Below are 25,954 nucleotides of genomic sequence, written 5' to 3' on the forward strand. Positions count from 1 at the left end.
AGTTGAACATGACATGCAGACTGGGGGATATATATATATATATATATATATATATATATTACAATACAAGTAGTTTGCTGGTAGAGATTGTCCCATAACTGGAAAATTTTGATTGTTTTTCAGATACAATAGGTCATTCAGATATGAGCATTAAAGTATAAGACAGTCAATACAAAAAGTCTATGCATCTCTTTGAAATTTCAAACTCTGAATTAGGAGAATAAATGTTTGAATCTAGGTGAGCATACATAGTAAATAATGTGTTAATACTACACTGAGTCTATCTGTGTAGTATCTGGGCACGTATATAAATGTGTTTAGTATGGGGGTGCCCTGTAATAGCAGCAAATCTTTCGCTATTCACCGTCTCTGCATAGGAAACTGAGGCACAGAGAGATGAAGTGACTTGTCCAAGGCCTCCCAGCACATTGTGGCAGAGCTAGGACTAGACCCTCTGATTCTGGACTCGCAGCTCACTGGGCCACATTGGTAGCCTGATATGTGCTAATTTTACTATTTCGCATGATGCACTCTGCTATGTTGTATATCCTTGTGTAATATTGTGTTGTGCATCCCATATTTGCTTCAGTAATTCCTCATCTTATCGCAGGATTGATTTCAGCTAGTTGAGAGCTATGTGCTCCTGCCACCAGGTAAGACTCTGCAAAATAGAAACCCTTAGTTCATCCTTTTAAGTAGGATCTCACTATGAACCACCAATACTGTATTTCATTCATTGACAGCAGTGATGTATAATGCCTCAGATGTTCTTAAACCCAACAACCCTTTCACCTTTCATACAACCATGAAGAAATTGTTCATTGTTGCATTTTATTTCTGTAATGTGTGAGCAGTGAAGCCACTAGAGGATCATCAAGCTGCATTTCTTCCTGCTTTTGTGGCCTTCTTCATTATTTCAGTCCCATTGCGTATTCTGTTTAGGCAACTTTTCCAGACAGAATATATATGTAAGTTTATAGCAGGGAGAGGATTCTGGACTGAGGGAACACCCAGGTACCCTACAAGATGCTAGTTGCTTCTGGGCCCTGGCTTCAGGTTAATGGAAAAGAACCTCCAAAGCTCACTTGATCACACATGTGAATGCCATTACTCACTAAAGCTAGTGGCCTGGACACACTTAAGTATTGCCAGCCTCTCTGCTGATGCTGCCAGCAAAGATGTCAGTAGTGCCATTATGGTTTTAATGATGCTGATGTTTCTTCACTTAAGACTCTCCTTAAATCTCTTCTTTTCTGTGATTCCTGCAAAAAAAACTTGGCAGGTTTCTGGGATGCGGAGACCCCAGGTTTCTGGGATATGAAGATAGCTCAGTAGTTTCAGCATTGGCCTGCTAATCCCAGCATTGTGAGTTTAATCCTTGAGGGGGCAATTTAGGGAACTGGAGTTAAAATCTGTGTGGGGATTGGTCCTGCTTTGAGCAGTGGGTTGGACTAGATGACCTCCTGAAGTCCCTTCCAACCCTGATGTTCTATGATTGTCCTCCGTCTTGAGTCTGTATCCATCTCTTGTCTTATACTTAGGTTGCAAGGTCTTTGGAGCAAGGACTGTCTTTTTGTTCTGTGTTTTGTGCAGCGCCTAGCACAATGGGGCTTTGAGGTGCTATGTACACTTTAGAATAATTCAGTAGGAACAGGACTGTGGGCACCAATACCATTGCTGGATGATGATGAAAAGACTTATTAGTGATCTGGACTTAATTTGAACCAGCATCTTACGGATGAAATACACTCTAATGTATCTTATTACCAATCCATACATCACTGGATCTTGTTCTCTGAACTAAGCCTTTTTTCCACTCAGATGTGAAGTATTCTTTTTAATTGCTTACATTTTAAACACAGACTTGCATGTGGGCTGAAAGCCATGTTTCTAGGTGTCACACCAAATAAGGTTGGTAAAGAAAGCAATTGCTTTCTCTTTGCTCCATTGTTGCTAGTGGATGCCTGTCTTATATTAATTCATCTTAAGAATACTGGTTCTTTGTGTGTCCAGTAACACTGTACTGCCGCTGCTACGGGTGGGTAACCGGCGGGGGCTTGTCTACATAGGATGGTTATTGCATTGCAGTCTACAACTGACTGTCTTGCCTTGTGGATCCCACTGCAGAGTACTAAAAGTTCCATAGTGCAGTTTGATGTACGCTGTTTGTTTGAAGCGGGAGTAGAAAAAAGCTTCCTACAGAACTTTTAGTGCATCCTAGTAGGGTCTACACATCAAGTTCGTGCTGGCAGGCTAGTGTGCTGTAGGTTCACACCCTGGCTTGCTGCACCCTAACTGGCCATGTAGACAAGCCCTTAGTGTTTGAGAACTTAATTCTGTTCTTAACTGAGAAGAGGTGAAGTTGGATTCAGTGGCAGAATGCTAATAAACAGCATCATTAGCTACACCCCGCAGAAAAGAATATGGAATGTTTTCTGGGTGTAACTGACATGTTCTTATCTTGTTACATTAGGCTCTCTCTTTGCCAGCCTTAATACATCGTCTGGGACCATGTTAGAAAGAACTTTCTTCGAAGTAAAACTTCCATTTGCTTCAGTGGGAGCAGGATTAGGCCAATGCTGAGCACTTTTGAAAATCCTACCTCAGACATTGGCACTGCAAATGACAAGTCAGGGAACTCAGTTACAGCAAGGGTGTAACTTTCCCTGTAGATAGGATGATATCCTTGGCCAGAACCTTGTCTATAACTTAAAACCATTTCGTGACCAGGTCAGAGGATAACCCGTCATCTCATAACCAAGTTCTCCCTCCTGCCTTGAATTTGCAATACTGATGGGTCAATGGCTTGTTTTTGTCATGTTTTTGCTGGCCACTCTCACCTGGCTTAAGCCATATTCAAACCATGATTTTAAAAGCAGATTTGGGCTAGAATGTGCTTTATAACATGTTTTTAATTTGGCTTGTCCCCTCCACTCGGACTAGGTAAACTGTGGTTTAGCAGGAATCATGATTAAACATTATTTCTCCCCTCTGTTTGAACTCCAGCCTGAATGGGTCTTGGGATCTTAGGGTCTTGTTTATGCTAAGGAGATTTACAAAGCGATTTTCGCTGATTCTAACACAGTCCAGTTGGAAGGGTGTTTAGAACAAGAAGGAACTCAAGTGCTAAGCTAGGTTGCTTTACGGGACTGTTGATTGGTCCGGGTTCCAGCAGGTTTAACCAACATGATATAAATAATGCATCTGAATGCACAAGACTCTTCTGTAAAAGGGCATCCGCTGGCAATAACAGCTGAATGAGATGTTAGCGCTAGAGAGACGTTCCTATGAACATTTCCCCAATATGAACAGCTTGAGGGCCCAGCTACGCTACGAGCAGCACTGTGTTTGAGGCATCTGGCTTCAGTGTAGTTATTCAACAGAGATATGGTATTGTTTCTGTTTTGACTGTCAATTTCATCTCCGTGTTTTAAGGTTTCAGAGTGGTAGCCATGTTAGTCTATATCAGCAAAAAGAACAAAGAGTACTTGTGGCACCTCTAACAAATTTATTTGGGCATAAGCTTTTGTGGGTTAAAACCCACTTCATCGGATGCATGCAGTGGAAAATACAGTAGGAAGATATATGTACTCAGAGAACATGAAAGAAATGGGTGTTGCCATACCAACTATAATGAGACTAATCAATTAAGGTGGGCTATTATCAGCAGGAGAAAAAATACTTTTGTAGTGATAATCAGGATGGCCCGTTTCCAACAGTTGTCAAGAAGGTGTGAGTAACAGTAGGGGAAAATTAGCATGGGGAAATAGTTTTTACTTTGTGTAATGACCCATCCACTCCTAGACTTTATTCAAGCCTAATTTAATGGTGTCCAGTTTGCAAATTAATTCCAATTCAGCAGTTTCTCTTTAGAGTCTGTGTTTTAAGTCCCCTGCAACTGCGTTGATTCTGGAACTAGGATCAGGGGACTGTAGCAAATAGAATGGAGCTTTCACCATGTCCTAGGACCATTGTGTGGTAACAGGGTCCTTTAATACTCTTCTACTTTTAATGTAGATGGGTTTTTAAGTATTTCAAGGTCCACAGAAGCAGGACCCCATCTTTCCAAGTGAGAAGGAGGCCAGGACTGACCCCAGAAGCATCTAGACTGAATAGATCACTGACCAGAAATATGAAGGGGGAAAAATGGAACGTTAGCTGACAGGTCTTTCAGCCAGAAAAAGTAAGGGGACAAAAATAAGCCCATTAGTGTGTGCGCAGCCACCTTGTTTTATAATCCTGGTATCATTTTTCTATTTTAGTTTTTTTAATGGTTGGTTTAACAATTAAAAGGCGACATTGCACTTTAGTTTTTCCAGTCTGCTGCATCATGTGACCTTTGTGACTCTTAGTTAAACCTCGTTATATAATGGTGGATTGTTGTGTTTTTTTGGAAAACCTCCATTTATTCCTTTATTAGCAGAATTTTCTGTTTTGTTTTTTGTTTTTTTTCATATTGTCGTCTCGTTTCCCCACACACACACACTCACTAGAGGCGTCAGTCTGGGAGCGGGGTCCTTTCTTCCTTTCTTTTTCAAATCTTTGGAGAAAATGGTTTATTTTAGTTAGCTTGGGTTTCAGCGCCTTTCCCTGCAGCAGGGGGGAAAGACTACGTGATGTGCAGCAGGTATTTGTGAATGGATCACAACCCTGTGACTCCCTGTCGCTCGACCCAAGGGGAGGGAGGGAAAACTGTGACTCTGTATGATTCGTTGTGGCTGGAAAACTTTTTCAGCACAGAGGTTCTTAGGCCAGGAGGAAGCTTTCTTCTGGCCCAAGAACAATAAAGGGGTCAACAGTATGATCCTCCCTCCTACACCCTCTTCCTTCCATTGTGAGGGGTATGTGCAAATATCCCAGGCTGCCTGTGCTTCTGTTGGGCCCTAAGAGAGCTTTAGTAACATGTGTGAAATAACAGAAAGATTCTTAGATTCTTGAATAACCCAGTGAAATTTGTAATTTGAGTTGCAAGAAACAAAGAACGATCCCCTTGAGTTTTCTACATTTCTGGTGTGAAGTTAGTGCTCATGAAAGGTACCAAAGCAAATTTCTGATATACTGCCCCTGGCACTTTTTTAATGCACCTATGTCTGAAGTGTCCAGTGATCACCGATGTTCTTCTCTTGGACTGGTACAACATAGACATTGGCAGCTTCTTCCCCAGTGCCCTGCCACTGTGCCTCCTTATCTCCTCACCTGGAAGGGCCACTTATTCAGATGAGAGAATAGCTTAGTACCCATGTCTGCTCAGTCCTTGGTCTCTTCCCGCATCACCTTGTTAACTGTTTGTTTTGTGATTGAACATCAAGAATAGCAGGGATCTCTTCTGCCCTCGGAGTGTGCATGTGACTCCTGTTACCTGTTGGAGTTCTACCATGGGTACCTAATTTATGAGGTAGCCTCCATCACTCCTTATAGTTTTATGGTGGGATATTGGCATTTCTAAGTGGATGTACATTTATGCAGCATCACAGACGCAGCAGAGGAATGCAGTAGAAAAGAATGAGCTTCTGCAGTGTTTATACAGGCAGTTTGATCAAGAGGAGGATAAACGCCTCCTATTGGAAGGTGGTTGGTTGGTGTCCAGCTTGGCTGATGTCCTTAGATGACCACAGATGGTTGACATCTGGAAAAGCTGTTATTGTTCATGGTGAGGCAAAAGCCAGAACTGTCTGTGAGGACACTCAACACTTGCTTGACTGCACTAGATTCACAGAGAAACACCATCATCTGCATGCTGTGTCCCCTAACTAACATGCTCAAGTTGCTTTGAAGATGAAAAGCTGTGTGTGTGTATAACTGTTAATGTCATGGCATGCCGGGCTTTGCTTTAGGACTTTCTCGTTAGTTTTCTGTTAAAGCTGGTGTTGTATAGAGGGGAGAAAAAAAAACCCAGTTTACTTTAAGCAGAACCTGGATTGAAGAGCTTATTAAATAGCCACAGAGAAGAGGGACTCTGTTTGTAAAATCACCCTAGTAAGAATCTGCTCCTTTGTCTACAATGACTAGATACTAATATATTGCTTGATTACGTCCCAGAGTGGTGGTGTGGAATGGACTTGGGGTGGATTCTAGCTCTGGTTAGAAGCATAAGTATGAAGGTGACATGCCATGTGTCTGATCCTGTTGTCATTGTCCTCTTGCTGTGTCGATAACACCTTATTGCTAGTGGTCAGGATTTCCTCACACTAACGGACTTCCCTGAGGATCAGCTCGGCTTTGGTGGGGGAAGTGACCATTAAAGAGCTGATCCTCACTGCTGAGAACTAAGCCGCTATCCTCTTGAATACGTGCAACCTGACATGTTCTGCAGAGTAGCGTGATGACTTCTCTCGTTTCCCCCCACCAGACACGCACACCTCCCTGTGTGTGTCTGTGGGAATTCCTCCTCCCAGTCTGCAAGCGCTCTGAGAAGTAACTGTGTGTCACAGAGGAGGGATGCAGTACTCAAGGTAAATTGAACTTGGCTCCACCAAAGCTGTGAGAGCCCAGGCCCCCTCTCAACACAGGGGTAGGATCCTAGGGATCCTGCCTTAACTTGCACCCCTGTTGGTACTTTAGGGCCTGCGTTGGCGATCATTGACACTGTGACTCTCCCCATGCCCATCTACATGCAAACTGTAAGAACCTCTACAAGGACACTCCCAATAAACTCCATTCTAATCGCAGTGTTAGTTCTCTGCTATAATGTTCTGTTGGTATTTTAACTTCCATCTGCATTAAAGGATGCTATCAGGCCAAGATTCTGCAAAGTGACTAGTGATTTTGGGTGCCCATTTGAGACACACTTAAAAGGGACCAATTTTCAGAGGACAGATGCTCAGCATGAAAATTGGGCACCCAAAATCACTGGTTGTTTTTCAAAATCTTGACCTCTATTTTTTGTCCTTATCCATATTATCAGTAACACTTCAGATCAGAGATTCTCAAATTGTAGTCTGTGGACCACCAGTGGTCCACGAGCTCCATTCAGGTGGCCCACAGACACAGTTCCCTCTAAGGTCCGTGCCTGGGTGGCCGCACACAAGAGACTGAAGAGCCACCCACCTAATTAGTGGAGCGATGCAGATGTGGCTCCACTAATTAGGTGTCTGAACGCTGGAGAAGACACACATGTAAGGTGAGGTAGTGGCCTTGGGGGAAAATAGGGGGTAGGTGGAAGGGGACAGTGGAGTGTGAAGAGGGGGTGGGGGGAATGTGGGATGTGTAGGGCTGCGGTGGCCAGAGAAAAGGCGACTTTCCACAGCTCGAGGGCTGTGGTTGCCAGGGAGAGATGGCCCCCCTTCCCAGCCTCAGCTCTGTGGCTGCTGTGGAGGGGGAGAGACTGCCCTTCTTCCCAGCTCCACCTCTGGGGCTGCCACAGCAGGGGAGAGAGGGCACATCCATCACATTAGAAAGGTCAGACTACTGATATTAAAATCTGAGTTGTGTGCTTTTATTTGTCAAACAAAAAACATTTATTATTGTGTTTTTTTATATAGCACTTTTATCCGAAGCGCTTTACAATAGTTAGCTAACAGTACAAACAACATTTGGAAAGATCTTTAAATGGTCCTCTGAGACCCTCAGCAATTTTCAAGTGCTCAAAAAAAAAAAATAAAAAATTGAGACCCACTGCTTTAAATTATTAAATTTAAATAACTTCATACAAAAAACCAAACTCTCCCTCCCTTTGTAGCGTTTTGTGGAGTTTGTTTGCTGTGAGTGTTTCTCTCAGTTTGGACGATGAGGATAGACTGATCAGGATCACTTGTATTTCTAGTCAACTTCACTTTCAGGGTCTCCTACCTACAGTGCCACAATGTTTGGGCGGCAAATACTGTGAGGATTCTTTTTTTCTTTTTTAATAAACAGTTTTTCCAATGGAATTTAAAAAAGATGGAAACATTTGTTTGTTTTCATTACATTTCTTTTAATAAAAACCTGTATTTGGGTCTCAGTGTGACATTTTTCCATTGAGCCAAGACATAGCATGTCTTTCCCCTTGATAGAACATTCAGTGTGCATCGTGGTGTCGGTGCAAGTGGGATCCTTATCTGTGATGGGGCTCCTAGGTACAATGCAAATAATAAACGATAATACAGGCTACGTTGCTCCTTTACATCTAGCTCTGTGTAAAGGGTGCTAGCTGTGATGCTACAAGAGCAGTTCAGGGAATCTGTGAACTTCCAAGGGGCCCATTTCCTTTGCTGCACCCTGCTTATGCCAAGTAAGGGGTAATCTGCTACTGCATGGGTGGACAAACTATGGCCCACAGGCCATTTCCAGCCTGTCAGACCTTTTAATCCGGCCCTCGAGCTCCCACCGGAGAGCAGGGTCGGGGGCTTGCCCTGCTCCATGTGTGCTGTGCTTCCACATGGTTCCCAGAAGCAGTGGCATGTCCCCCTCCAGCTCCTACACCTAGGGGCAGCCAGGAGTTCTGCACATTGCCCCCCGCCCCAAGTGCCGATTCTGCAGCTCCCATTGTCTGGGAACTGCAGCCAATAGGAGTTGCATGGGCAGCGCAGTGGACAGTGCAGTGCTCAGAGCCAGCTGACCACACCTCTGCATAGCAGCTGGAGGGGGGACATGCTGCTGCTTCTGGGAACTGCTTGAAGTAAGCACTGCCCAGAGCCTACACCCCTGACCTCCTCTCATGCTCCAACCCTCTGCCTCAGCCCTGATCCCCCTTCCGTCCTCCGAACCCCTTGGTCTCAGCCTGGAGCACCCTCCTGCATCCCAAACCCTGCAGCCCCAAAGCCCGCACTCCCAGCCGGAGCCTGTACCCCCCTCTCACATCCCAACCCCCACCTCAGCCCGGAGTCCCCTCCCATACTCCAAAGTCCTCTGCTCCACCCCAAGCACGCAGCCCCCTCCTGCACCTCAACCCCCTGGGCCAACCCCAGAGACCACACCTCCAGCCAGAGCCCTTACCCTTCTTGCATCCCAACCCCCTACCCGAGCCCGGAGCCCCTTCCTGCACCCTGAACTCCTCATTTCTGGCCCCACCCCAGAGTCCGCACCCCCAGATGGAGCTCTCACCTCCTCCCCATAGGCGCCAACTTTCTCTGGAGCTGTTGGGTGCCTGTGCCCTCTCACCCCTTTACCTGCCCCCTGGTCCCGCCCTGATTCCACCCCATCCCTGGCCCCACCCCTACTCCAACCCCATCCCCATCCCCATCCCCAAAGTCTCCGTCCTAACTCTGGCCCCTCCCTGCCCCTATTGGATCCTTTCCCCAAATCCCTGCCCCGGTCCTACCTCTTCCTCCAGCGCGCCACTTTCCCCTTCTTCCTCACTCCCTCCCTGCCCCGCGAATCAGCTGTTTCACAGCGCAAGCACTGGGAAGGATGGGGGAGAAGCAGGATGCAGCGGCACGCTCATGGAGGAGGCAGAGGTGAGCTGGAGCAGGGGGGTGGGGTGGGGCCACGGGGAGCTGCTGGTGGGTTCTGAGGTCCGCTGAAGCCGCGGGACCAGCAGAGCCTCCACAGGCAAACCGCTGGAGGCAGTCTGTCTGCCGTGCTTGGGGCAGCAAAATCCCTAGAGCTGCCCCTGATTTCAGTGCACTGGCCCTTTGCTCTGCAGCAACTATATACCCTTATCACACCACCCAGACACTCAAGAACTGCGTGGGGGAACCCGAAGCACCAACACAGTGTTCAGAGAAAACATTAAGAACATTCCCAGTTCATCTCACACCTTTTCTCTGTCTTGTCTATTTAGAGTGTAAGCGGGACAAGGATTGTCTTTATGTGTAGGTCCAGTGCCTGGCACAATGGGCTCAACATCAGGACCCATAGATTTCGTATGAAATACTGGTCACAGATCAGAATAACAGGCCATGCTGAGCAAGACAGGGCATAGAGGATAAAGGAGGTAGATATACTCCCTTGGGTCTTGGCTCTGAGGGGTGCCCTGCGTTCTTTCCAGTGAAAGCCAATAGGAGCTGGTGGCATGCAAGCTCCTTGCCAGATTGGGCTCTGGGTGCCCACTGTTTCCATGGGGAGCAGAATGGAAACGTTGTTTACTTCATGGAGTTCACATTGTTATGTTTTTTCTCTATATCCATTGAAATGCTCTTTCGGTGGCATGTCAGTGCTGTAAGGCGTTGCAGAATTTTAAGGTGGAATTTTGATACATGCTGGGAATTGAGGCTCTGGGCAATCTTGAGGAAGCTTCTGTCTTAAAAAATCAGGTATGTAATAAATAGGTGTCTCTCCAGGCTGTTGGTTGTTGTGGTAACCACTCTGGTTAGGGAACAGTAAGAACAGACATCAGCCCAATCCTACCTGCCCCTTTTCTCACTGCTTAGTGGTAACGTCAGGCATTTCCATTGTTTCCTTTCTTAAGGCTTTGTTTGGGTGGGGATTTCAGGAAGGTATTTCATGTGCAGGTATAATTAAAGAGAGACATAGTGTGCCTGTGTGCTAGACAAGCTTCTTTTTAAATCAGGTTTTCTGCCTGTTTTAAATGTGGGGGAAATAGCTAATAAGCAGAGATTCTTACAAGTTATATTTTAAACTTGGCACACCAAAAATAAGGCCCTGATCCAGTAAAGCCGTGAAGCAGACGCTTAACTTTAAACCCATGATTAGTCCCATTGAATTCAATCTGTTTACTCACATGCTTAAATTTGAGCATGTGCTTAAATACTTGGTTGGATCATGGCCTAAACAATTAGGGCCAGATTCAAGTAAATTAGTACTTTACTGTATGATAGTCCTATTGAGAAAATCAGTTGCAGAGTAAGGCACTACTCCATGGAGTAAGGACATTGTCCTTAGACAAAGAAAAGGTGCAGTACTGAAAGCTGCTTAGATATCCTCTATTTATTTATTATTGTTAAATAGCTGTGGTGTGTCTGGCACTGGAAAAGACGCATAACATAGATAGTGCTAGTCCTGAAGAGATTACAGGCTCTAAACAAAATATCTTATATTTAGGCTTGGCAGAATTCGATTTTTATAATTTTGATGAATAATATTGATGCTTATTTTTAACAATTTGTTTCCAATTTTACTCAATTTAAAGTTTCACTGTGGCGGGAAATTATGGGGGAGTGTCAAGCAATAAGGCAATTTAATGACAGTAGATATTGAGATTCAAAAAGTTAAAGCTTTTAAAACCATTAAAATGCAAACTATCAACATTACATTTCAAAATGTACAAATTCAATATCCTTTAAACCAAAGTCTGTTCTAATAAGTTCTCAAGCCTTTTATTTCTTGCTTTGCCTATCTGTAAATTTTGATTATTATCACTAGAAATATTTTTCGTGTGTGTGTGGTGAAATCAGCGTATACTGACATTTACTGATCACAATCTAATCCTTCCAGGCCTACATATATTTTAGTCTTTAGGTATCTAGTTGTTCTAAAGCCATCAGCTGATCTCAGATGTATGTCACAAATACAGGCTTGAAAAAATCAGTTTGCTTGCTCACTTGTGATGGATTAAAAAAAAAAATGTTATTGCAGGAGTGAAACATCATTCGTTTTCTCATCATCACTGGAGGATGAGGGAGAGCAGATTTCATGACGTGGCTGATAACATTTTCATAGCAATTTTGCATTGGCTACATTAACATTTAAAAGCAAAAAAATATTCTGATATTAACACACAAGTTTTTTGTGGCTTTATCTCTTTCTCTTTCCTTTTCCAAGTTAATTCTTGAAAGTCTTTTCTTGGACTCCTCCAATCCCCCACTCATCCAGATTGTGCTTTTTCAGAGGTTATAGGGCTTTTTTTTTTTTTTTTTTAATTTATGAACAACAGCGATTCAAACAAATAGTTCTATCATTGTCTGAATAAAAATGAAAAGCAAGCATTAAAAATGAAATCCTTCTTTGGGAAATGCCACTTCAAGGAGTTAAGGGAAAACGGCAGCTGGAACAAATATAGCCCTCATCTCACTTCCTCAATAACTCGGCTCACGGAGCTTACAGTTGCCAGACGAAGGAAACGTGGTTAGCCATTGAGTCTTTGAATGCAGCTCCATTTCCCCCTCAAAGCCATGGAATTTATATTAACCTCCAGCTTTTCATAGCTGGTGGGAAATCTGTTGTTCCCTTTGCTGTAGGAAGAGCCTGGCTTTTGTTGCTTTGGTTTGATTGAGGGGGTAGGAGGCGGTAGTGTTTGTAGTGTGGCGTTCTGCCTGGCAAGAGGCCATGGCTTTTAGATGAATGTTTTTGGTGTTGATAAAGAGCGAGAGCTGCCAAACACAGAGACAGGCAGCCACCCAGACGTGATTTATTTATTTATTTTGGGAAGCACAGCCGTAGTCAGCCAAGCTCACCAGGATGTTTTCATTTGCACTGGAAGTGCGGACAGGAGAAAGGATCCAAACATGCCTTTAGCATCTTACCATGGTGGTGTAGCTAGAGATAGTGGGTGAAGCGAGCATGTAAATGAAGAAGCCTATAATTGCTTTAGGTTAAGTACTTGGCTACTAGGGTGACCAGATGTCCCGATTTTATAGAGACAGTCTTGATTTTTGGGTCTTTTTCATATATAGGCTCCTATTGCCCCCCACCCCCAGTCCTGATCTTTCACACTTGTTGTCTGGTCACCCTATAGGCTATCTAATTTAACGCTGCTGTTGTACACATAGGAAGGTTGCTCTTGTGGTTAAGGTTCACTGGACTGGAACTCGGGTCGGGAGACTTGAGTTCAGATCCCAGAGCTGCCACAGGTTTCCTGGGTGGTATTGAGCAAGTCACTTGGTGTCTCTTACCCAGATTGGTGTTGACAGACAGCCATTACTACCTGATGTTGGTTTGGAATCCTGTGGGAAATGAATTGAGAGGTGGGGTCTCAGCCCAGTTTCTAGTGGATATATGTCCAAATCACCAAAGCTGCCACTGCAGTTGGTGCCAATTGGCCATCTCAGCAGAAAGGCCAAGGATTGAATGGAGAACGAGCTAACTTCTCACCTCTCGAGGTGGTCAGGGTTGTGGCATGGCACTGAGGAAAGCTTGGGCTGCTGCCTCTGCTGTACTTGTTCTTGGGGCAGATTTTCAGCTCTACTGCTGCCAAGCTGTCTCCTTAGACCAGCAGTGAATTCACTTAAGAAATATTGAAATGGTAAAAAGAATTATGATTAAACCAACAACAGAGTCCCGCCAATACACATTCTGGTTGGTTTCTTTGAGGATCTGTATAATAGGCTGTTAGCCTGAAGTGAGGGAGGAAATGAGGAGACCTATCTGTCGGGCTTTCAACCCAAATAGATGCAGGAGGGTTGAAGGTCACACTAATATTTGTTGGAATGCTCCTTTGAGAGTTCTAGTGGACAATATGTAACTAACATACAGTGCGATGCAATTTAATCACTGTGAAAAGTGCATTATTTTGGGTGTTGTGTTTCTTGTACTTGCTCCTGCCTTAAAAAAAATAAAAATCAGAGGAATCTTTTTGAAGCATGACCGGAACATCCTGGGGTGGAAACAGTTCGATATGTTCAACAAGCAGCTGTATCCACGCCTGCATATGCCATCCGCAACTACACCACGCCCTATGGTGAGCCATCTTCCCTAAAGATATCCTTGGGGCTTACGTCTTTTGACTGTGTGGTCCAGGTCAAAGCCCACAAGGATTCCTCTGGCAAATAGAAAAGGCGATGTCTTGTATAAAGTTTCCTGTACTTCTCCAGAAGACGAAACCCTGTTCAAAGGAGAAGGGGGGAATAATCAACCCTTGGGGGTCCTTCTAGATTTTCTGGTCCCTGGGTTTAGCTAATATGTCAGGAAGATGGTCCTTAACTTACCTCTGCTGGCCAATGTAGTATAGCTGGGGTTTGGAGAAGGGAAAGAAAAGGATAGAAAAATTTGTTTGAGATAGAGACAGAAAGTTCCAGGAACAAAGTCTTGACTTCAGTAGAGGAGATTGTGAGGTGGCTTAATTGTATTGTGAAAATACCTAAAACGCAGCATAAGGAGCCAGGAAGAATTGCATAGTGACATGCTCTGAGATTTGTGACAGATACCAGGGGTTTGTGTTTTTCTGTAGGCAGCAAGAGAGTCTTGAATGCATGGATCTCAAGGGGCCTGATATTGCTCCCATTAAAGTTGGCAGCAAAATTCCCATTGACTTCTGTGGTGCAGGATCATGACCTTAGTGGGTTCTAGGGATTGATCTTGCTCACCTGAGCTGGCAACCTCTGTTTACTGAGTGGGAGAAGAGACCAGTCAGGAATTCGGGACCCTGCCTGTTCCCCTGCCAGTCAGTAGAGCAGGAAAACACATCATGATATAGTTCAGACCTGCTTCCTTGGGGTGTTAGAAGGCTGAATTCATTAATGTATGTAAAGCGTTTGGGGACCCTCTGCTGGGAGGTACCTTAGGAGTGCTAACTATTTATAGTGCTGCAAAAATAGCTTCAGTTATTCTCACCATGTCCATTAATGCTGAAAGGAAAGAGAGAGCTTTGTAGTGTTTTTATGGTAATTTAATGATCGCTCTGTTACTGTGATGGGGAAAGGTTTCAGAGGGGTAGCCGTGTTAGTTTGTATCAGCAAAAACAACGAGGAGTGCTTGTGGCACCTTAGAGACTAACAGATTTATTTGGGCGTAAGCTTTCATGGGCTATAACCCACTTCATCAGATGCATGGAGTGAAAAATACAGTAGGCAGGTATAAATATACAGCACATGAAAAGATGGGAGTTGCCTTACCAAGTGGAGAGTCAGTGCTAACGAGGCCAATCCAGTCAGGGTGGATGTGGCCCATTTTCAACAGTTGACCCTGATTGAATTGGGTTCTAGCCCACAAAAGCTTATGCTCAAATAAATGTGTTAGTCTGTAAGGTGCCACAAGGACTCTTCATTATTTTTGTGATGGGGAAGTCACTTACTATGAACGCTCCAGCCTCCACTGAGAAACACATGAATTCCCTGAGCTGAAAGTTCCGCGGTACAGATCTCTGGCCCAGCCAAGATGGGGGAATGTATATAAGTGTATATCTATAAAAAGAGTTTTGTTTGATGAGGATGAAACCAAAAGACTCATGGGATACAGTTTCTCAAGAGTGTGCAATCTCAAGAGCAAAAGGCTGAATGGAAAATTTGGGGTGGACACACTAGTGATAATCTTAGTGAAAGCTGATGTGCCAATGGAAAAGTCATGCAGCATTTATTAGGGCTGAAAATCAATAGGATTTAATAAAAATTACTCTTTTGAACTTAGAGAATGATTCAGGGGTTGAGGCAATGCCCAATGATGTCAACTGGAGGTTGGTTTAAAAATTCTTTAGGAAGGTTCTCATTCTCTATCAAATGTATAGGGCTTTTCCCAAGTGGAATTCTGAAGGGTATGTGTTGCCTTGATAAAATATTTAGATTAACTGTCTGACCCTTTATACCTGCACTAAATGCAGGTGCTGAAATATTGCTATAAAGCGAGAAATGAATGAAGGATAATCTCCCCTCTTGTTTCTGTAAGAAACAGGGCAAAAGCGCTCACTTCTTCTCGTTGTGCCAGCTTCTACATTAATGGCCAGTGTGGTGAAACATCAGTGAATTAGCCATGCATGCTCTGTTCACTTCTTTGTATATGCTGCTGAGAAGGGCCAGACTGAAAGCTGTGGAGGTTGAAGTCTTTTATCTACAGCGGCATAGTGGGAGTGAACTGTGGGCCATAGATTCAGACACCATGAAGGGGTCAAAGGCAAAAGAACCCAGACAAACTCAGGAACACCACAAATATAGGGAAAATCATACTTTAAACAATTTTCAGTCCCAGAGGAACTGAAATAACTTAAATTACAAAAATTCCTATAGCAACATAGTAATATTGTAGCTCCCAGCTTAAATAATTCTCCCTGCCCCCTGCTAAGAGTTGGAATCAGCCAGAGTTTAGCAAGGTCTTTTCAGACTAGTACAGGCCTCTTCCAGGCTACACTCTGTCTTTCAAGACTAGTGCAGGCCTATGCCTAAGCCAGACTATCTGGGTCTCTTCCAAAGATAGAGCAGACCTCTGCTTAAACTAAGCTCCCCAGTAGGTTGCAATCGGCTTGATAGCACCTAAGCCCTCCTTCTGTAGGCTCCGGGCAATCAGTTCCCTCCCCTAACTTAAAATGGAGTCTCCCAAACATTGCAGTCACTCTCCGCTCCAGAAGAATATCGCCACCTAACGTAAACCCACATGCTCCAAGGAAAGGAGAAACCATATCTCCAGAGCACACCCTGCCGTTGGTTTCTACCTTCCCATTTCCCTTGGGATTTAAAGGAAATTAATATTAATTACCCATTTAGTCTTGCACCAATTCCCTGCCTCTTGGGTCTCCCCACTTGTAGTGATGGACCACTCCATAACAGACCATCTCTGGGGGTAGCAGCAGCATTCGGTCTCTATGGCTTACTTAATCCTGGGTCTCATGCCTGAGGCTACCAATTTTGATGGGGGAGAGGTCATTTCCCACCATCCCCAGGTGGATGTCATGTGAACATCTGCCCTGAATTACTGGCTGACTCTGAACTCCTATTTAAAGTAGACCACAAAACATTAGCTTTTGGTAGCTAGTGACCTTTGGTCAGAGTGACCTGAGCATCATTCAATCCAGCGTCCTAGTATTAAAAAGACCTGACTGCCTGGGAGAGACATCCACTTCCCCAGCATGGTTTATTTTAAAACTGATTGTGTTGAGTCTCCTCTGATGGTTCCACGCAGGACTGTGGTTGTTGTATCCATGTCTATTGAATGTACTGGTCTATTTGTAGACAGAACAGTTACACCGGTAGTAAAGTCTGTTTTTGAGCATGACCTGGGCAAAGGAAACACATATAAATAAACAATAAATGTAAACAACACTAAAATAACACCAGTTAAAACAATTACGGTTACTTCCACTTGTGAGGTATTGTTCCCATTTTTCTGTAACCTGGGAAAAACTCTGTGTTTCCTAAGTCAGATTGTCACTGATTTTGCATTTGCAGATTCTTGTAACAAAGGGGAATTTCTTTTGTCTGTTATTTATATTCTTCCTACAGTACTTTATGGAAGTTTGAGAACCTCTGCAGAGTCCTGTTTCTGTACAACATAGAAGAGACTTCAATAGGCTGTTTCCAGAGCATCAATACCTCCCTTTTCTGATTGGAGTTGGTGGGGTTGTCCTTGGTTTTGACTCACCGACCCCTGGGGTCCATGCACCGTGATGAACATAGCAGCTAGCAGTTGTAATGTGTTTCCAGAGGCAGTTCTTGCTATGGACAGTCTGGGTTTTTAAAGTCCTGATATATCTGAATTGTACTCTGCGAGACTGGTAGGATGTATGTAGTGGGATGCTGCAGGGCTCTGTGCTGGGTCCTGATGGTCAATATTTTCATTACGGACTTGGACGATGGAGTGGAGAGTATGCTTATAAACTCTGCAGATGATACCAAGAGAGGAGGAGTTGCAAGCACTTTGGGGGTCAGGATTAGAATTCAAAAGGACCTTGACAAATTGGAGAATTGAGCTGAAATCAGAAAGAAGAAATTCAGTAAAGACAAGTGCAAAGTACTACACTTAGCAAGGAAAACATAAATGTGCAACTACAAAATGGGAAATAACTGAAAAGTGTCTGGGGGTTTTAGTCAATCACAAATTGAATACGAGTCAACTGTGTGTTGCAGTTGAGAGAAAGGCTAATATAATTCTGGGGAGTCTTAACAAGAGTGTCGATGTAAGGCACGGGAAGCAATCTGCACTGGTGAGGCCTCAGCTGGAGTTCTGTGTCCAGTTTTGGGTGCCACACTTTAAGAAAGATGAGGACAGCTGGTGAGAGTCTAGAGGACAGCAACAAAAATGAGAAAAGGGTTTAAAAAATGAGGAAAGATTAAACACTGTCATATTTAGTCTTGAGGAAAGAAGACTGAGAGGGGGACCTGATAACAGTCATCAAACATATTAAGGACTGTTATAAAGAGAGCAGTGATCAGTTGTTCTCCATGTTCACTGGAGGAAGCACAAGAAGTAAATGGATTTAATGTTCAGCAAGGGAGCTTTAGGTTAGATATTAGGGGAAACTTTCTGACTATAAGGGTAAGTTCTGGAATAGTTTTCCAAGAGAGGTTGTGAAATTCCCATCACTGGAGATTTTGAAGTCAAACACTTTTCTCGGTATAATTGGGCCTGCCTCAGCTCAGGGGGTTGGACTGGATAACCTCCCAAGGTCCCTTCCAGCCCTACATTGATATGATTCCATAATTCTATGTCTTGAAAAGCTCCAGGGTTGAGATTTAAAATTGAATCATAGAGCACTTGTAAGCACCCTCCTTAAAAATGAGATTCAAGCCCACTTCCAAGCAGGAACATTATATTCTGCCTACCCAGTGATCCCAAAAATGTTAATTGCAGATCTGTTCTTCATGCTGCCTCCTGAACAGTGTTGTGTAGTCACGCTCCTGCTGTTCAACTGGGGCTTATATGTTTCGCTAGTGGAATGTAGTGACCTGATCACTACGGGGGTACAGTTTGTCACGACTGGAGTTGTGTGAAATGTGTATATAAATTATCACTAACAGTCAGCTTGCAATATCCATGCAACTTCTGGGCCGAATGCTTCATTGTGGCTCCCCAAGAAAAGTTTGAGTCTGTGGGGCAAACTGGGAGAGTGGGTCTGTGTGTGGAAATGGCCCCATATACAATACCATGCACTGAAGAGAGAGTTTTATATATAACGTCATAAAAACGGTCACCATAGCAGCCACAGTGGGTTCTATAACCTCCCTCTGACCTCCTCTGTGCCTCAGAGAGATTCTCCTGTTGAAACTAAAATCTACATTTCTGCTGCAACTAAACGTTACTGTTGTTTTATGTGTCTCTTAGCCATCAACGGCCATCGTACATTTACAGCACACTCCACTTAATAGGGAAGCAGTTAACCAGGAAATCCTCTAAATCAGAACATCTCTCAAGGAGCAACTTCCCACCCATCTCATTTGGATGAATTACCCGTCAATAGGGATGGGATGTCCTGATTCACCAAGCATGAACATCCTGTTACAGTGCCTCTGAGCTCCAGTGGGCAGCTGCAGAGCTTATCGACTTCTGAATTGTCTGCTGTGGAGCTTGTAAGGCTTGCAGCAACTAGGATGGAGGCAGCTGCAGATTTTCCCGTCTCTGTTCCAGTCCTTGTGGAGATTGGAAACTCTGTTACACGTTCCTGTCCTGGTCTAATCTAGCCCCAGACTTAGCAGTAAGGTTGGAAGAAGGTTGATTAGTCGGATTAAGAAGCCATCCAGTTTACTGTGGTCTTGGTGAAGGGGAAGGGTCCTATTTTAATGAAGGTGCTCTGACAATTCAGCTTCTTCCTTTGTTTGGTCAGTGCATTTTGCAAACCTGTGGTGGCTTATCCCATCGATTTCCAGTTCAGTTAAGTGAAGAAAACCAATTGATTCCTTATGCAGCAGCAATTGTATTACTAAAAACACCTTCCCACAAAAAATGAATACTTTGGAATTTGAAGGAATAAATTTATCATCTGAATTTTCGTAGAAGGGAAATAGTTTATATGCAGCTTCCTGTGATTGTTTGGTACAACTCTGTGGCATGTGAATCAGGTCAAGGATTTGAGCCATGCCATTGCCATCTTCTACAGGGAGAAAAAAATCCCCTCCTGTAACATTCACAAGTGAATGAAAGGCTGAGTGCTGTGGAAATTCCTGGAATGGGAGGAGGGAATAGCAGGTAGTCTCCAAGGAACTGTCTCCAGCCAAAACACAAACAATAGTTATTCTTTGCTTTGTAAAGTATTGGCCTTGATCGTGTAAATCGGATGAGAAGGTGGTCAGGGTCAAACTGGTGGGGGTGCTGTCCCAAGTTCCACCCACAAAGAAAGCCTCACCCACTATAAAGTGAGTGAGTAGTTTGTGTATGAGGACAAGGATATTTTTTATTACAGTTTTTTGCAATGCTGATCAAAGAGCCACCTTATGTTTTGTCACTGGAGGTGGCTGTGATTTAACTCTTGGGTTATGTGTAGTGTATTCTCTTTTCACAATGTGTATCTGTCTCCTGAGCCACCTGTCAGCTTAGACTTCATGTACTTTACAGTGCCTTGGTGAGAAGATGAACGGGATATTTGGGAGAAGAATTGGGGCAGGAGGAGGTTGAGCTATGAGTTTCATATGGCAGTTGGACAAATGTTAGTGGTTAGAATTTTTTGGTACTGAACTTTGTTGTTTTAAATTCTGTAAAGTGCTGAGAGCATGACATGATAAAATCTCAATAAATAAATGTAGTTGTGGTTTTATGGTGTCCGGGACTTTCCTGCCCTGGAGTAAATAATCCCTTTTGTAGTCAGATTAACACCTTTTTCTCACAATGTTTCATGAGTTTCTGTATCAGTTCAGGTTTGTTTTCTTTTTAGGTCAGTTCTGGAACTGCAGTTTTTTGTGCTGGATCCAGCCAATGATATTTTACTGTTGGCCTTTGTGATAACACCATCAGTGTCTTCAAAGTAAAACAAAAAAGACACCCGAGGTTTGCATACAATAAAATGGGGCCAAACTACTAGAATCTACTGTAGATTTCATAACCCACCTGTTCATTTCAAGCCTTCTGCAGCCATTTCTTTAGGATAAGCTGAAGGGCGAGATGTTTCTTTGCATGGGCAGGACAGTGGTAAAAATCTCACTGAGATAAAGCTCACATCCAATAATACCTTGGTAATGCCAAACGATTTTTCAGCACCCATTATTTTTGCCGACAAACCCTACTGTTTCTCTTGCTCTTTGCTGCAGTCCTTGCTCCAACCTGGCTATTTTAAACTAAGATGCTACTTGGTTAATTTACCATCCTTTTGCATAATTCTCTAAGTATTTGTTGTGAAAAGACAACATCCGTAAAAAACAAAAAAACAACAGAGGCAGCTCTTTTCTGCAGGCAAATGCACATCTGAAAACCATAATGAATAAAATGGACCCTAACAGCAGAGGGGCAAAGTGACAACATTTGAGCATTTGCAGCTCCTTACATTTCAGCCAGATCCGCAATATCCCTGATACACCTCTTCGAAATTATCCACCACAGAATAAATTTACACGAGTTTTTGAGAAGCCAGATCGGGGATGGTGATCAGATATGGCTGGGTTGAGACCATTTAATTGGTAAGGACGTCGCTTTTAGGAGTCCCTTGCCTGGACCCCTGGGGCCAGGCAGGCTATGTTAACTTCATGATGGCATAATTGGCTTATTCTGTTTTCCTTCCTATGATTTAACAAGTGAAATGGACAGAAGGAGTGGTTGAGTTTGTATAATTTCCCATGCAGATGTTACGGAACATGAAACCTGCAAATACTGTAACAGCTCATGCTGTAAGAGTGGCTTTAAATATAACCTCTCTCCTCAGGTTCCCAGCCCCACTTCATTAAGTCTTTCCTAGATGAGTAACCAGGGAAACCTGGGTTAATAAGTTCATGAGTCTGACAGTGCCCAATGGAGGGTGGTTTTCTGTGGGGTGGCGGGGGCGAGGGGAGGCAGGTTCCGAGGCTGCTGCAGAATGTCAGCATGTTCTTGAAAGATTTTTATTTGTTCTTTCTATGGAACTTTGTATGTAAATGGTTCTGTGGCAACAAAGAGAGCTGCCCTGTTTCTCGATTCTTATGGGTGGGGCAAAAGGAGGTTAAGAATTGTTAAAATAAATGTATTAAGTGGTTAAAGTACAGACAGCAAGAAGTGTATGTGTGTTTGCCCCTGCATATGCATGTAGCTGCGCATAGCAGTGGTTCACCCAGTCCAGCCTCAGGCCCATCTACTGCCTCAGTTTACCTTCCTATCTCATATCAAACAAGCCATCACACCTGCTGTCTTCACAGTACTGCTCCCTTTCTGGATCTGGTTAATTACCCTAAAATGTCACTCAAAAGCTGCCACCCCTCTTCCCTAGGCTTTTAGTTTACAACGAGCTTCAGTCCAAGAATTACTCTAACCATCTGTCCAAGAATTACTCTAACATTCCAGTTCTCTGAGCAGCTTCTGCCATTTTTTTAAATTAGCCTGCCCCCCATTGTAGACTTTCTTTCCCCAAAATTAGCTCTGCTAGAACCCCAAAATAGGTACAGTCAAGGGCTGGTGACTTCCTCTCTCCCACTCCCCAAGAAAACATAAAAGTCTCATGATTGGGTTTAGAAAAAGGGAGCTGTGCCCCATGGAAAAGGGGGATTCCTAACTTCCTGATAGAGACATAGAATTTTCTCCTGTCTGGACACATCCAGGTCCCTTGCAGGCCCCATCTGAGTAGAAGATTCCCTCAGATGTAACTGTTCTGTCTTCCACATGCCATGCTTATAAGCAGTTCTGTTAATTTTGCTCTGCTGCTGCTTGGCAAAGTTTTGAGCAACAGCAGGGCTCCTGTGTGAGGAGGGAGACATCAGTTTATGCTGAGTTTACATTTGGAATGGCTGGAGTTGTAGAGATTTAATGAAAGCTTAAATCCTGCAGAAATTGGTTTGCGGGTCCTTGTGCTTGCCAGAAAAGACTATTAACTGTTTGCATGCATTCACTTTAGTTTTAAAAAATTCCGTGTGTAATGACCTCAAATTTTCCTGCACTGGATTACTACAGGGTTGTTCAGCAAAGTAGCTTAGTACTCTAGTATCTTTTCCTTAGTCAGTGGTGTTTTGTGTAGAATTGTGAGACAAGATCCAGCAAGCATGAACGGAACAGTATTTATGATGCCAGGTGAATGGCCTTACAGCAAGTTACTGCAGAACACCATGTTCTACTTTGCTGAACTACTCAATAGCCCCATTGGATGCTCCAAGATTAATCTGCTTGAAAACGAATACAGTGTCATCTCCTCTTGGGTTTCAGTAACACATATTGTCACTGCTTATATGTTGTAGCAGAGACTGTAACGTGTGGGCATCTTGATATGGATTTCAAGAGCAGAGAGAAGGTCTTGTGGTTAAATACATAATAGGGAATTGGGAAAACTGTTTCTAGTCCTGGATCTTCCACAAATTTTGTGGCACCTGGGCTGAGTCGTGTAATCTCTCTGTGCATCACTTTCCCCATATGTAAAATGGTGAAGGAGAAGGTCCAGAAATGACTTGCACATGAGCCATTCCTACACAGGGAGTAGATTTCAGGTAGCAGAGGACTCTTTAATCTAGCAGATGGACGCTTAACATGATCCTAAGGCTGGAAATTGAAGCTAGGCAAACTCAAAAAAAGTGTAAACTTTTGGAACAATTTACCTACGGCTGTGATAGATTCTTCATCATATGAAGTCTTCAGATCAGGTTAGGATGTCTTTCTAAAAAATGTATTCTAGCTCAACCAAAAGTTATAGGCTTCATGCAGAAACCATTTGATGAAATTCTCTGGACTGTGTTTTGATGATCAAGTCTGAGCACTTGCATAACACTCCTTTCTGGTCTTAAAATGTCTGAAGCTATGATGCTTGCCTAGCTCACAGGCAGGTTGTGAGGCCAAATTCATTAATGTTCATAAAGACCTTTGCACTTCTGTAGCATCTCCCACAAGGATCTTGAAGTGATGTTGCTGCTATTAGAGTTCACTGTAGTAGCCATTACAATAACTTTAACTGAGGTGTTGGGAGAGAGGGAACTTTCGAAACTGTGCTAGGTGTGTTCTGTTTTTTTGCCAGTGTAACAAAGAACTGTTACATGCTCAAACATACTCTCTCCTCCTCAGATGCATGCCACTTTCTGGTGGCCTCTCTCATGTGGTGATTCATTAGCTTTGAGGCAGAGACTGTAACCCAGAGGAGAAGATGGATTGTTATGGAAATATAAAGAGTGGTTTTTACAGCGCTTTTACTGCCAGCCTGGGAAGTACTGTAGTGCATAAATAAAAGATTTTTACTGCCTTTGGTGGTTATCATGGCTTCATAGATCCAAGAAAATAAATAATACTTTGCACTTATATAGTGCCTTTCATCTAAGAACCTCAAAACTCTTTCTGAGCATCAGTGAAGCCTCACAACACCCATAGGATGAAAGTAAGTAAAAGCATCCCCATTTATCAGATGGGTAAACTGAGTCTCAGCGAACACAACATAGTCTGATGGATAGGGGACAGAATTGGGAGCCAGGAGCCTGGGTTCTAATCCCAGCTCTTTCACTAACTTGGCTGGGCAAATCACTTTTCATTGTTTCCCCATCTGTAAAATGGGGATATTATGCCGCTATATGAGAGAGGTGTAGTACAGGTTAATTAATAATGGTAAAGTACCATGAGGATGGAAAATGCCTTTTAAGCACTAAGTATGTGATTTATTTATTGACTTACCTGTGCTAAAACAGTGAATAAATGGGGTGCCAGGAATAGAAGCCAAGAGTGTTCTGACTCTCACAGTGGGCTTGTTCTGATTTCTAGGCACCATGGTTTCTAGGCAACACAGTCTCCCTAACTAGTCATCCTAGATAGTAGGTTCTGTAACGAAGTTACGAGGGTGATAGTCTCTCTTGCTTTGTAGTATATAGCGGCTGCGGTTTGTGTATGAGGTAACTGATCACAGAAATATACAGGGAGTATATTATAGCACAAAGCATAGAGTATTGCTGTCCTCTGATAAACCCTAATATGAGAATGAAGTTGTGGGGATGGGAGGTGGACATGAAGCTGCACACGATGTGACGTTCCTGCTGACTCCCACTTTAATGCTCCGTCAGCTAAATTTTGGTCCTTATCTTTCCAAATAAGTGTTGTTGTAAATTTTTACTGCTGAGTTTAGGAAAAAAAAAAAGTGTGGATGGTTTGTAATGGAAATAAAGCAGCACCCTTATTGCAAATGACATTTCAGTGGCATGAGTGCCTGAATTCCCTGTAAAACAGATACCAGGTGCCGTTAATAATAATCCTGTTTACGTTGTATAACACTATTCATCTGAGAGTTTCAGATGGCTTCAGATTAGCTAACCCACAGAACTGCCCTGAGGTAGTTGTCATGATGCCTGTTTTACAGATCTTGCAAGCTGAGGGAGAGATGCATTTATAAAGTTTAATCTGTGCTACTGATTTTCATGTTGTGTAGGATAGACAAGGAGCAATGCATGCAGGGTAGCTGTAGCTGTATTGGTCCCAGGATATTAGAGAGACAAGGTGGGTGAGGTAATATCTTATACTGGACCAGTTTCTGTTGGTTAGAGAGACAAGCTTTCGATACACACAGAGCTCTTCTACTTCACCCACTGTGTCTCTCTAAGGAGCAACATGTAGTTTACCTACATCAACACAGTGGGACTAGAACCCAGTACCAACTATTTAAACATCAATGCCTCATAGATCTCAGAATTCACAGTCGCCTTTTTTCTCCTCTTTTAACCAGGGTTATCATCCATTGCCACAGGAAGCTGAAATTGCACACACCAAAAAACTATTCAGAAGAAGGAGAAACGACCGGAGGTAGGAGAGACCTGTTCAAAGCGTCTTTGACCTTCTGTTACCCATCCTGCATCTCTTCTCCCTACCTCTTTGAATGTTTTTCAATGATATTGTGTTTATCTGAAATATTGATGAAATGCAAAATACTACATTATGATACCAGGGCTCCATAGTCTACACTGACTTCCTGGTGGAGATTAAAGTGTTGGTTCTTCTTCGAGTGCTTGCTCATATCTATTCCAGATAGGTGTGTGCTCGCACGTGCACGTTCATCAGAGATTTTTTACCCTAGCAACACTCAGTAGGCCGGCAGGGCGCCCCCTGGAGTGGCGCCGCTATGGTGCCAGATATATACCCCTGCTGGCCCCGCCGCTCCTCAGTTCCTTCTTACCGCCTGTGTCGGTCGTTGGAACTGTGGAGCGCAGCTTAGCTGATCTCCACCTCCCTAGCGATTCGCTCGTTTCTCTTGTAATTGTGTATGTAGTTCGAAATTTTCAATTGTAGTTAGTATTTAGTTATTAGTTCTGTAGTAGTTTTTGTAGATAGTTTAAAGGGATCGGGGGTTAGCCCCTTCCCCTTCCCCGGTACCGGGCCCATGCCCGGCTCACCGGGCTTCAAACCGTGCGCAGCCTGTTGTAGGCCGATGCCC

At 43.6% G+C, this 25,954-nt stretch overlaps 1 protein-coding gene across 16 annotated transcripts in view; it reads left to right on the forward strand.

Moving 5' to 3' along the window:
* Nucleotides 1-25,954, forward strand: part of CTIF (cap binding complex dependent translation initiation factor) — a 345,954-nt gene that overhangs the window by 149,933 nt on the left and 170,067 nt on the right. For all 16 annotated transcript variants that reach the window (XR_012656063.1, XR_012656062.1, XM_075066845.1 and 13 more), the window contains one exon: nt 25,250-25,326. Coding sequence is in view for 14 of the 16 variants with exons in the window: in XM_075066845.1 (XP_074922946.1) it covers nt 25,250-25,326 (77 nt within the window). In the remaining 2 variants the exon portion in view is untranslated. The remainder of the gene's footprint in view (nt 1-25,249; nt 25,327-25,954) is intronic.

Source organism: Chelonoidis abingdonii, chromosome 6 (genome assembly GCF_003597395.2).
Source record: "Chelonoidis abingdonii isolate Lonesome George chromosome 6, CheloAbing_2.0, whole genome shotgun sequence".
Taxonomy (NCBI): Eukaryota; Metazoa; Chordata; order Testudines; family Testudinidae; genus Chelonoidis; species Chelonoidis abingdonii.